A 12889-nucleotide genomic window follows, 5' to 3' on the forward strand; every position below is an offset into this window, starting at 1 on the left:
GGAGAAGCATCAACACTTTTCATGTGTTGCTCCTAGTAAGGTAGAATGACAGTAATTATCAACTGCTCCAATATAGAAAGCAAGCTATTCCTTTCCAAACCTTGTTTAACCTCCACCTTTTCCTTTCTTTTCTCTCGTTGAGAGAATTAAATGAATTTGGCTTTGCATCTTGCAAACTGAGAACTAGATCTCAACCACCTTGATATCAAAGCTTGAATGAGTCAAGATTGTTCAAATCAGAGTTGGCTCTTTCCTTTGTTGTTACTGCCACTTTTTATTTCATATTCATCTACCTTTCCTGTTCCTACTTGCATTCCTTTTTCTTTCCGCATACTCTAACCTTACTTTTAATATCAACTGTCGTATATACTTAGGATTAACAACGATCATGATGCTGCGTATGGGGGGGGGGGGAAAGATCATGATGCTAGCCAGTAAAAAATGAATGATATATGTGCCTTTAATTTAACATGTGTATATCTGGACTATTTGTGGCACTAAAGCTGGGGACGTATTTGTAATATTCTGATGGAAGGAGTCTGCCCTATTGGGAGGAAAAAAAAATGGCCCAAGGATTAATCGTGATCAGGATTAATGGTTTTTAAGCACATAGCTTGGTCATTGGAAGTCTCAACCAGTCAACTAGTCAGACTACAGCACATTGGGCAGGGAATTGCGTGGGAAATTCCTGCAGATTGGCGGCAGATTAAATAACAGTAGGTGTTACCCCTCGGATGATCATGCCCAATCAAGCAGAGCAAGCCATCCTGTTTGGTGATTAACCATGCACATATTTTATTCCAAAAATTATTACCTTGTATGCCCGGTGTTTTGATGTTTTATAAATTATTTGCAGATACATGAAGTTTTCCTCAATTTTTAATATGGTGCCCATGTATTTTTTTTTCTCATCAATTAAACACTATAATCTTATTCTGTTAGCATAATTAACTTTTGTATAGAGGCTAACAGTGCTAATAAATAGAATAAAATTATACTACCTCTTGTTCTAATTATAAGAGCTAGTTGACTAATTTGAGGAGATTAAGAAAAGAAGTTAAATTAGTTATTTATAATAAATATGTATTGTTTTTTTTAAAATATCATTGCTAATCAAGTGTATAGGTTAGAATTATTATTGTTAGAAGGACTATTTTGAAAAAATATATATAAATATGATGGACAAAATAGATTAGAGTCTTATGTTTAGAACTAAAATAAAAGTTAAACAAGATTTTATATTAAGGATCAGATGTAGTAAAAGTTAGCGACGCTAATAGAGTAAAATTAGAGTGTTTAATTAAGAGTAAAAAACAAACACAAGTACCAAACTAAAACTTGAGAAAAACTTTATGTATCTACAAAATGGTTTTCTCTTATTTATTAACTACTTTTTCATTAGGACAAATTAACAATTTTTATTACTTCTGTATATATTTTATTTCAATATTTATTACTCATGCAACAAATGTATAATAAGTATTCTAATAACAACTTGTTACTTTTACCATTTGTTATTTGTTAATTATTCTTGTACGTGTTAAAATATAAACACCTGTTTATTTCTTAGCCTATTACCACGCGAAAAATAAAAAGCTAATTTGAAAACTGTACAAATAAAAAGTATGTTTGTATGATATTATAATAGTATATAAATATTTAAATGTCAGTAATCACTGGCAGCATGCTTTAATTTTTTAAGGAAAAAGATGAACACGCACAAAATGTTAAAAAAATTGCATTTTGAATTCCAATTATTTTTTTTGGTGCCACCAATTCCAATTGGTTTTTTGTTTGACTATGAATTCCGATTGGTTTTTTTTTTTATGCTTGCGTGTACGAATTCTTGTTGGCCTTGTTACTGCTGCTTCCGTCTCTTATTATAATTAATATAGGACTCAATTACACAAATCAAAAAGTTAATTAAAGATAATAAATAGGTAAAAATTATAAGTTTTTTTTCTAAAATACTCTTATTCATGAGAAAAGAGTATAAAAAGAAAATAAAAAATTATTATAATAAAAGAATTATGAAAGAGAAAATATGTAACGGAAAAAAGATATAGTTTGAAAAATAAAACAATAAATATATTAAATATTAAAATAAATAATTAATGAAAATAAAATAAAAAATTTAAAAAATTTAAGACAATTGATAATTATTATTATATTTAGAGATAATAGAAGAATAATAATTGTTGTCTATTTTCAAAAAACCGCGTGAGTAATATGGAAACAATATTTTTATTTTAGATAAAGATTAAAAGCCGTGACCCGACTTGTAAAGAGCATTTCAATACATCACTGTCTCTATTCTTTTCAAACTTCCTCTTTCTTTCGCCGCCGGAGCCACTTTCTAAGAAGTGCAGCAGGGCGCGTCACGCGTGTGCCTTCGCCCGCAGAGGTTAAGCACTGTTATTGCTTCGATCTCCATCTCAGTCTAGACTAACGAGCATCTCCATTTTTTGTACCTCCCTAGTTGTTAACACTTTGAAATTTTCCACCTAATCTAACGCGCAGGCTTTGGGTTTGGGGTTCAGACTAAGTTATTGACCCTTTTACTTACTACACTCTAGATGTTTGATGAAAGTCCTGATTATGTGCTTGGGTGTTGAATCTATACAGATTTCTGACTGTGTTACTTTATTTTGTGGAGATTTTCTTTCAAAGCCAGTTGGATATTTGCTCTGAGTACTCAGAGCTTCAGGCCCTATAGAAAAGAGTAGGATAAAAAAGAAAAGAATGACAATGATTTTGAACATAAAAATTAGCATGTGGAACTCTACGTGAGCCTTATAGTATTTAGAAGCATGGTAAAAAAGAAATTTTGGTTTTGTTGTTTTTCTTTTTGGGCTAAGCACTGGTTTTGTTTGATAAAGATGTTTAGGTGAGGAGTTCATTTAGTTGTTGCAAAATGCAGGACTTACAATATCAATGTTGACTCATATGGGTCTAAACTCGAGTGTCATTCCCCCCCCCCCATTTGGGACTTTTCTGTACCTGCGATGAGGATGTTTGATTTGAGCACTCTACCTTTTTTTTTTTTTAAAAGAATTTAATTTGTTTTTAATATAATATAATGTGTCTCATGAACCCTAAGAGGCTTGGATTCCACCTGCAGCTCTTCATTGCTTGCCATAACCATGCAGTCCACACTATTCGTCCCCTTCTCTCCGGCAGCCCCAACTAAGTCGAAGCCACTAACACCTCTTCGTAGATGTCAATCTGCTCGCCCCCACCACTTATCTGTCAGAGCAGAGTCAGTACAATCACCATCTGTCCCTGTGGACTCTCCACCTAAATCCACTCCTGCCCAGAAGCTCAACAGGTTCAGTTCCTGCATAACAGAGCCTAAGTCGCAAGGTGGATCTCAGGCAGTGCTCCATGGGGTGGGCCTCTCAGAAGATGACATGGATAAGCCTCAAATTGGTATATCATCAGTGTGGTATGAGGGGAACACCTGCAACATGCACCTTTTGAGGCTTTCAGAAGCGGTTAAAGAAGGGGTGCAAGATGCTGGCATGATCGGGTTCAGGTTCAACACCATTGGGGTCAGTGATGCCATTTCTATGGGGACAAGAGGTATGTGCTACAGCTTGCAGTCTAGGGACCTCATTGCGGATAGTATTGAGACTGTCATGGGTGCACAGTGGTATGATGGGAACATCTCCATCCCTGGTTGTGACAAAAATGTAAGACATTTTCTCGCAGTTCTGAATTTTTTAAATTTCGATTGTAAGATTTCTATTGCTTGGCCTACTTGGCGTATTTAGTCATTTAAACTAAGTGTTAAATCGATCATGTTAGTAAAGTTTACTTGTCGGCATCTGAGTGCTCTTTACCTTTTCCGTGGAACCTCGTCTTGCACCGCTATTATGTCTCGATTGTGATATTTTCAGTTTAATATTTGTCTTCATCAATCTTCTCGGTGGGAAAAGTTGTGTGGCTTTCCAATCCATGGATGGATCCGTCGTTCTATTACAGGGAGTAACTGAAAGTTTTAATCCTATGTTTCCTATAAGTTCAGAATCTGCTGGTGGTGGCTTGTTTCGTTGTGTTTAAGGAAGGCATTTCTCAAATCATTAACAGTTATTAATTCCGTGCTGTGATGCTGCCGTTAAATTGTGACAAATTTGCCTTCTGAATCTGTTATTGTTATTGTTTCTTGTAAAGATGTCTACGCTTTGTCTCACTAAATTTATTTTGAACATTTAGCTATGTGGTATTATAGTTGCTTTCATCCAATTGAGTATATGTTGTAAATTTTCAGATGCCAGGTACAATTATGGCAATGGGCCGCCTCAACCGTCCAAGTATAATGATTTATGGTGGTACTATTAAGGTAGGACACAAGGCTTTGGCTTCTGAGAGGGCTATTCTTGTAATTAATTTCAAATTATTATTAGTTGTATGTTCCAATCATGTTTAACAATGCGTCAGTCAGCTTTGAACTTTAACTCTGTTTAATGAAAATCATAATGCGGTTCTTTGGAATGCAGTTTATAAGTTTTTTACCTTTGTTATTTCTTTTGCAGCCTGGTCATTTTCAGGGCAATACGTATGACATAGTGTCTGCCTTTCAGGTAAATGACTCGTTGCTATTGAAACATCCATCCTTTTCCCTGTATTTAAATTACGTCTGCAGAAATCTAATTTAGCTATAAGTTGACCTCCAAAATAAAAATTAAAAAAAAAAAAAAAAAAAGAACGCACAGGCATACTTTACTAATTCTTTATTTATCTGTAGTGTTATGGAGAATTTGTGAGTGGATCTATTAGTGATGAGCAGAGGCAAAATGTTATCCGCAACTCATGTCCTGGTGCTGGGGCTTGTGGTGGAATGTACACTGCCAATACCATGGCTTCTGCAATTGAAGCTATGGGGATGTCTCTTCCTTACAGGTATTTATGCCAGTTCAAATTGAAGTTTTTTGAAAGAAAATTTTCTTAACTTTGCTATTTCTTTAGTTCGTCCACACCTGCTGAGGATCCACTGAAGTTGGATGAGTGTCGTTTAGCTGGGAAATATCTGCTTGAATTGCTGAAAATGGACTTGAAGCCCCGAGACATTATAACCCGCAAATCACTACGTAATGCAATGGTTATCGTCATGGCACTTGGTGGATCTACCAATGCAGTGTTACATTTAATTGCTATTGCAAGGTGCTTGAAGTTTGGTGCAATAATTTTTTTTAATATATATATGGATCGTTCAAGAAATTTCACATCTTGATTTGCCAGGTCTGTTGGTATCGATTTGACTCTTGATGATTTTCAGAAGGTTAGTGATGAGGTTCCTTTTCTTGCTGATCTTAAGCCTAGTGGCAAATATGTCATGGAAGATGTTCACAAGGTACCATGCTAAGTTACCTAGTCTTCCTATTTTCATCTTCCTATTGTCATTCATTTTCTCGGTGTCACCTATGTTGTTTATATTCATGCATTATTATTCATCCCTCAAAACGCTTGTTTTTACAGGTTGGAGGGACCCCTGCAGTTATTCGCTACCTTCTTGAGCAAGGATTTTTAGACGGGGACTGTGTGACTGGTATATCTTTCTTGCATTTGATTATTAAAAAGAGAAGTTTCATTTTTAATAAATACACGTTTCACTAACATGGAGATACTCTCTAGTCACTGGGAAGACCCTAGCTGAAAATGCAGAAACTTTCCTTCCTTTGACAAAAGGGCAGGTGTGATTTTGTTGGTGTTCAATCTTAATGCTTCCCATTTTTCTACAGTTAGTGTCAGGCTACAAATCTGTGTTGTTTGATTCAGGAAATTATAAGGCCAGTAGAAAATCCCATCAAGAAGACAGCACACATTCAAATTTTATACGGGAATCTTGCACCAGAGGGTTCTGTTGCTAAAATAACTGGAAAAGAGGGGCTATATTTTTCTGGTGCATTTTCTTGATATCTTGATCTTGGGTTGTCTTGAATTTTTAACATGCTGGTTAATTGTGTTTGTCCATATGGCAATTTATTAATCATGGGGATCATTCAACAGGTCCTGCGCTGGTTTTTGAGGGAGAGGAGTCAATGATTGCTGCCATTTCAGAGAATCCTTCAAGCTTCAAGGTAATTCTTCTGTTGTCCTGGCTGTTGTTGCAAAATACTTAATAGTGACTAAGCCTACAATCTAACACATGAACTACTGAAAATTGATGCAGCTATAATTGCTCAGTTTCGATTAGTTTTACTCTTTCTTAATTCAGTTAATTCATATGTGAGCTGTGAGTACATGAATTGCTCTCTTGAGTAGAAGTGATGCCTTCAAATTCTTTTTATTTTGATCAAGGGATCCATTAATTCGTATGATTTAGAATATTTTAACTATTACTCTTGAATGAAAGAAACTTGGGACAAAAGAGACGTATACCTGGAAGAAGATATGACAGACTTGAAAATCGAGAGCAAACAGGCATTGCAACAAGTCCATCCAATGGACCTATAGATGGATTAATGGAAACTACTTGAGAACACCCATAAGCATAACATCGAAAAGAAACCATATCCCATGACAAATGTAAACAAAGATGCCATTAAAGATGTGGCCATTCTGCTCCAGAAAGTTAAATGAAAGTGTGCACTATTGCAGCGTCTTATTAGACCAGGCATGTTAATTGAATCGTAAGAAACTGATCCAATTATAAGGACGCATCCAGTGGTTACTAGAACTGGCACACAAACTATTCCAAAGGAAAGTTGCTGCTGCATGGTGCCACGTGTTTACAAGGCCTATGAATTTGCACCATGTCATTTACATCTGGTAAACACGAGTCCTTGGCATATTTCAAGGATTGACATTTTTAAAGCAAGGTACTTATGGTTTCTTTCTTTCTTTTTGGATTTGCTTTCTTTAGCATGCAGAGGCTGGTATGCTTCGAAAACTTAATTTGACAGGTGGCTTCTGAATAGAAGTTTCGTGATTCTTACCCTAGAATGAATCCAGCTTTTATAATCCACGTTATTTAAATCAACAAGTTTTAATCACGATCGCAAGTAATTACAGAACTTCAACGGTCTTATCTGTCACCTGCTGCATTGGAAAATCTTGTTCTGATACTGTTACTTGTGATACTCTTGATAATTACTTTGGGGATTTATATCTATTAGTTTAGCATTACAAAAATGCAACCGCAAGGTCATTGGCATCTAAGATTGGAAATTTTATCTCATTTTATCTTGCGATATATCATCTTTTCAGGGAAAAGTGGTTGTTATCAGGGGAGAGGGACCTAAGGGTGGTCCTGGCATGCCTGAGATGTTGACGCCCACAAGTGCAATAATGGGTGCAGGCCTTGGGAAGGTCTCTTCTTTATTTCCTTGCTAATTCTATTTTTATGTGTGTGTTGGAATGCTAGCCTCCCCATTAGCTCTTTGGAGGTTAGCTAACTCCATGTTTGGAATAAATATTCCCCCTATATTGTGAGCCAAATATGTGTATGACCATGCTTTATTGCCTTGTAATACTGCAGGATGTTGCACTATTGACTGATGGAAGGTTTTCAGGAGGTTCACATGGGTTTGTGGTTGGCCACGTATGTCCTGAAGCGCAGGTGAATTCGCTTTTCATTTATCCTAGTATTGCCATAATATTTTAGAAGGAAATCTGATGCATCTTATGTGCACCGTAATCTTTCCTTCAATTATTTTAATGCAAGGGATGTTTATTTATTTTAATCACGGAAGTATCAATTGATGAAAGTTTCTGTGGAGAAGTCTTTGCCGATGAATGACAGAAGTGCAATAATTTTCACAGGAAGGTGGTCCTATTGGCTTGATTCAAAATGGAGACGTAATCAACATTGATGTTCAGAAACGAAGAATTGATGCTATGGTAACAGATGAGGAGATGGAAGCACGAAGGAAGAAATGGACTACCCCTGCATACAAAGCCAATCAAGGAGTTTTGTACAAGGTATGAAATCTGGATAATTTATTTTCTTTCTTTTTTTTTTTTTTGGTTTTTCTGAAGACAATTTTTGTACATTTAGTTTGATGAATATCCATTTTGCCCCTTTATTTTCCATTGTTACAATTGAATCCTCTGAGTTGAGTGGATTCGTTTTCATCCCTCCTTAGACAATCTGTGAGTATTGTGTCAATTGCTGCTGACTTGATCGATGAAAAGGACATCATGACATTGTTAACAGCTCAGTTAGACAAACATGATGAACTATGAATCGTCCAACGAGGGATGCGATTGAAACTGCTCGTAGAACTTGAAGGATTCAATTATCGTTGAAAATAGAGGACCAAAATTTTTTGGGAAATCACAGAAGGAAACAATCCTACGCCGTGTGGATGATGAAATGCAATCGACACTTTTGGTAAAAAAATTTAGTCATGCCCCGGGTTTTAAACTTGAATTCTCTCTGTTTCCAGTACATCAAAAACGTACAATCTGCATCCAGGGGATGCGTGACAGATGAGTAGAGATGGCTCATTTTTGGAGGCTTGATGGAGAAAAAAACTGGACGTGTGCCCCGGCAGCTTTTCAATGTAGCATTAACTTTGCAGCCTAGTTGTAAATCCCTTTATTGAGTGTGACCGTTTCTGTACCGTTCTTGTGACACTACGATTTATCTTTAAGGATGAATTAATAAAAATTTTTGCATCGATTATTTTCTTTTTCCTTCGCATGGCGACTCCCCTTTTGGACTTAATCCCATTTGAACTAATTGCGGGCACGAACTTGACCTTGTTGTTAGGAATTAGGCCTTTCTGGGGTGCATTGATTAATTTTACTGTGTTTGCCTCGACATTTTAGCTTCAGAATAGTTTGTTCTGCGAAGTTCGGTTGCAAAAACTTAAAAATGATAATAATTAAAAGAATAAATTCAATTATTGATAAGTACTTAGATTAGATAGTACTCGGAATACGGGAGATTAAACAATATTACTTCCATTAGGTTAGATATAATTGTGCCGGGGCCATTGCAAGACACAGGTCAAGCTGCAGCAAATTTTTCTCCAGTTGATGTGCTGCTATTGTGATGGAAGTCCTTAAATGTGAAGAGCACGTCACAATGCCCACAAGGGAAGCACTCGGGCTCGGACCGTCACAAAGCCCGTCACAATCCACTTCTTATTTCAGAGAAATACTTGGGCATTTCTTATTTTCATTATTAAATTAACACCCTACACTTACCTTTGATTAAAGTATATATATTTGGTGCTTCATCCTTAGATTAGGCTCTACTTTAGCCACTTAACTTTAAAAAACATATTTTTAGTCCTTTAACTTTAAAATCATTAACAAAAAATGACAAGTGGTTGATAGAACATTTTCAAATGATAATATATTTATTTTTATTTTTCAAACAACTATGATTAATACAAATCATCATGATTTAAAACTAGTAATTTTAGGATTAAAAGACTTAAAATATACTTTTTAAAGTTAAGATATCAAAATAAAACTTCGTATAAAGATAAAAGGTTAAATGTATATTTTAATCTTTATCTTTTTTTCCCAAACATCTCTTCTTTAATAATTAAAAAAAGAATCAAGTGCACTTCTCTAAGGAAATACATCAGATCCATTTCAGATCATCTTCTGTGTTGGTTTAGGAATTTATATTATGATGCCCATACATAACGGTTGTATTCACAAAATTTGAGTTGAGGGGTTAAACTTAAGTCTGGGTCTGGGTAATTTAATCTCCTGAAATTCGCAATACATAAACTATATAATTTCAATTTATGATGTTATGTGTTTGAAAAATATTAATAATAATTGTGAGGATCTCCCCCCCCCCCCGGGGATTTGATATAAGCAGAATTTCTTTTGCCCCAAATCGATATATTGTATGTTGGGCACGTCTTAGGGGGGGGGTTATCTCAGTTTAAAATTTCTTTGGGGGGTAAATAAGTGTTAGTCCGGGAATTAGAGGATTCAATGGAAAAGAAGGGAATTTGATTTGTCAACTGCCATGCCAAATATAACCCAGGGAATAAATCAGAATAAGAGCGTTAGGAAGTCGTTTTTTTTTTTTTTTTTTTTTGAGGAGGAAAGAATCTCGAGACGTTTTCTTCTCCACACAGGAGAGAACTCAAGACGAGAGATATTACTTTTCAATTTGAGGGGAGGCATATGAGTTATTGCGTTGCAGGGAGTCCACAAAAGGACGGATTTGCATGTTGTATGTCTACTATAACACGTTAACACGTCCGACCAAGTTGAAGTTGGTCCTAGGCCTGCATATTTAACTGGGCAACTCTCTACTTTTGTATGCGTAAATGCCACTGCATTCTTCACCCCGAAAAAAAAAAATGCCACTGTATTGGAGCCTATCCATCACCATTCACCAGCCTAACTAGTATGGATATGTTCCCAACGACATCTCTCTATTCCAAACCATCATTATTCACCTAAAACTAAACATTGTTTCAACCAATAATCCTTTGTCCACGTTCCCCAAATGAGTACTCATTGTATTGCCGCATCAAGGTTTGAATAGCTCCTCCTTCCTGTTTTGGACAATATGCTCATACTCAGAATTGCTATATCATTTATCGTCATATAGTCGCCGAGACCAACAGCTTTGGCACTGCTCACAGTGGCTGCTGCTCTCCGCTGGTTCTTCCTCTCAATATAGATATCACTCCCCCAGTTGGTCCCCAAGCAATTACGATTACGAACAACATTTATCCGTAACAGCCTCCCTAGCCCAAGTTGTTCCTAGTGGATAGAATAGATATTAAACATAACATTATGACAAGTGGCAACCATTGCTGTGGACGATGCTCACTTGTTTCACTTTGATTTTTACTCATTCTCTCTCTGATTTCTCTACACAGAGGCATTGCCTTGCCTATATATGAGCCGCTCTGCACTTTTGTCTGAGCATAGCAAAAAGCATTAGTAGCCGTTCAAATGACTTCTTCTATCCTCTACGTCTTGCTCCTCTCATTAGCCATTTTCTCATTTTCATGCTCATCATCACCTTCCCATCAACCAAAACCCAAACCTCATTCCTTCAATCTTCCCATTATGAAAGATCCATCAACCAATCTCTACTACGCTTCTATTTGCATAGGAACTCCTCAACACAACATGGACCTGGTGATTGATCTTGGAGGACCATCCCGGTGGTATGACTGCCACACTCGCTACAATTCATCGTCCTACCATCCTGTATCTTGTCAATCAAAAAAATGCCCCCAAGATGCAGGATGCATTGGTTGTTCTGGCCCTTTTAAACCAGGTTGCTCAAATGACACTTGTGGTCATAACATTTTAAACAGTTTGGCTAAATATATCTTCAGTGGTGACTTGGGTGACGCTGTTTTGCATATGCCCAACCTGAAAGTGCCTCACTTCCTTTCTGGCTGCACCGCTTCGGATTTATTCGCTGGCGTAGTTCTAGAAGGCTTACCTAAAGGCAGTGACGGGATCATAGGCCTTGCAAGGACGGAGTTAACGTTACCTGCACAGCTCTCATCGGCTTATAAGCTTCCTCGCAGGTTTTCTCTTTGTTTGCCTTCTTCAACCAACAAAGGATATGGTGACATGCTCGTTGGTGCCCAAGATGCGTCCAAAAGTTCTCAAAACCATCCCACTGATCGTCAACCCAGTCTCAACAGCTCCAGTGTTTACTACTGGGGATGCCTCTTGTGACTTCATTGATGTGAAATCGATCAAGATTGACGGTGAGGTTGTGAACATAAAACCCTCCCCTTTATCCATCGACAAAAAGGGGAATGGGGGTACCAAGATTAGTACCATGAGTCCTTTCACTGAGCTGCACAGCTCAGTTTACAAACCGTTTTTAAGACAATTCGTCAAACAGGCTGCGAGCAGGAAGATGAAGAGAGTGGCTCCAGTGCCACCATTTGAGGCATGCTATGATTCAAGCTCTATTAGGAGATCAGGCGTGCCTAGTATTGATTTAGAGCTTCAAGGGGGAGTGACATGGACTATTCATGAGACCAATTTAATGGTAACCACTAAGCACAATGTGGTGTGTGACAATATCACCGAAATGATGAAGAATGTATCTTTTATCTTTTAGTTTTGTGTGGATAAATAAATTAGTGAGTTTGGGTTGCATGAATTCTCCAACAAAGTTCATATGTTTATGATATAACAGTATGTTTAGTTGGCACTTGGCATGAATGCCAAAATTTATTGAAAGTTCAAATCTTCATTCGCGAAGCTTTTGAGTTAGTGAAATATCTTAAAGCATTATTAGAAAGTACAGTCCTTGGTATTCTGCTTACTTCATTTTCCATTTGAATTTCTTTAATCACAGATTATGTTATACTCTTCTAGTCTTAAATATAAGAACCTTATACTAGTGTGTATAAGAGTTTTATATTTAAGATCAGAGGAGTAATACATTTCTATTTGGCCAAATAAATCAATTAATATTATTTGAGATTTTTAAGATTAAATATAATTTTGTGACACAATAAATTATGGACATTGCAATTAGTTAATTATATGATAAAATTTGTATCAAGTCATATTATTCACAAATTAAATACCATTTAATTTATTTCTTTTTGTTTAAAAAGATTATTTCTTAAACTTTGTGTAATACTCCTCCGGTTCTAAATATAAGACCCCTTTCGTAGTGTAAATTATACTACGAAAGGGGTCTTATATTTAGGACCGGAAGGTTTATTTACAAGATAATATTTTTGTAATAATAATCATATATAGATACCCTCTTTTGGGATATATACAGAGACAGGGAGAGATAATATAATTTTTAATTCTCAATTTTCTCACTATCGATTTAGCCCCTACGATTTATTGAGTTAAAGAATTAGATGGACTAAATTATTTAGAATAATGCAGCCACATGACCGATTATAGCGAGAAAATTTAAGAATTAAATTAATAATTAAAAAATTAAAGGCCAAGTGGGCATACT

The 12889-nt window shown here is 36.1% G+C and overlaps 1 protein-coding gene and 1 pseudogene across 1 annotated transcript; both read left to right on the top strand.

Moving 5' to 3' along the window:
* The first annotated feature begins 3134 nt into the window (after positions 1-3134).
* LOC114731034 (dihydroxy-acid dehydratase, chloroplastic-like) lies at positions 3135-8635 on the top strand. The gene is made up of 14 exons (XM_028918159.1): positions 3135-3692; positions 4271-4342; positions 4536-4583; positions 4748-4902; positions 4969-5163; positions 5242-5353; positions 5479-5548; positions 5635-5693; positions 5779-5902; positions 6010-6080; positions 7210-7311; positions 7481-7561; positions 7765-7923; positions 8391-8635. Exons 1-14 carry the CDS (start codon positions 3144-3146, stop codon positions 8439-8441), a joined length of 1848 nt encoding a protein of 615 aa, XP_028773992.1. The 5' UTR covers positions 3135-3143; the 3' UTR covers positions 8442-8635.
* A 2249-nt stretch (positions 8636-10884) lies between these two features.
* LOC114731003 (gamma conglutin 1-like) lies at positions 10885-12022 on the top strand (annotated as a pseudogene).
* Positions 12023-12889: the final 867 nt, after the last annotated feature.

The sequence above is a fragment of the Neltuma alba genome, unplaced genomic scaffold (genome assembly GCF_004799145.2).
Source record: "Neltuma alba isolate B1F8T4 unplaced genomic scaffold, ASM479914v2 tig00012795_pilon, whole genome shotgun sequence".
NCBI classification, from domain to species: Eukaryota; Viridiplantae; Streptophyta; class Magnoliopsida; order Fabales; family Fabaceae; genus Neltuma; species Neltuma alba.

Excerpts from the sequence above, each read along its gene's own strand:
- LOC114731034 (XM_028918159.1), top strand. The coding sequence starts at position 3,144 with ATGCAGTCCACACTATTCGTCCCCTTCTCTCCGGCAGCCCCAACTAAG. Across the intron at positions 4,903-4,968 it reads GGGATGTCTCTTCCTTACAG|TTCGTCCACACCTGCTGAGG; the intron begins GTATTTATGCCA and ends CTATTTCTTTAG. Across the intron at positions 5,903-6,009 it reads AGAGGGGCTATATTTTTCTG|GTCCTGCGCTGGTTTTTGAG; the intron begins GTGCATTTTCTT and ends ATCATTCAACAG.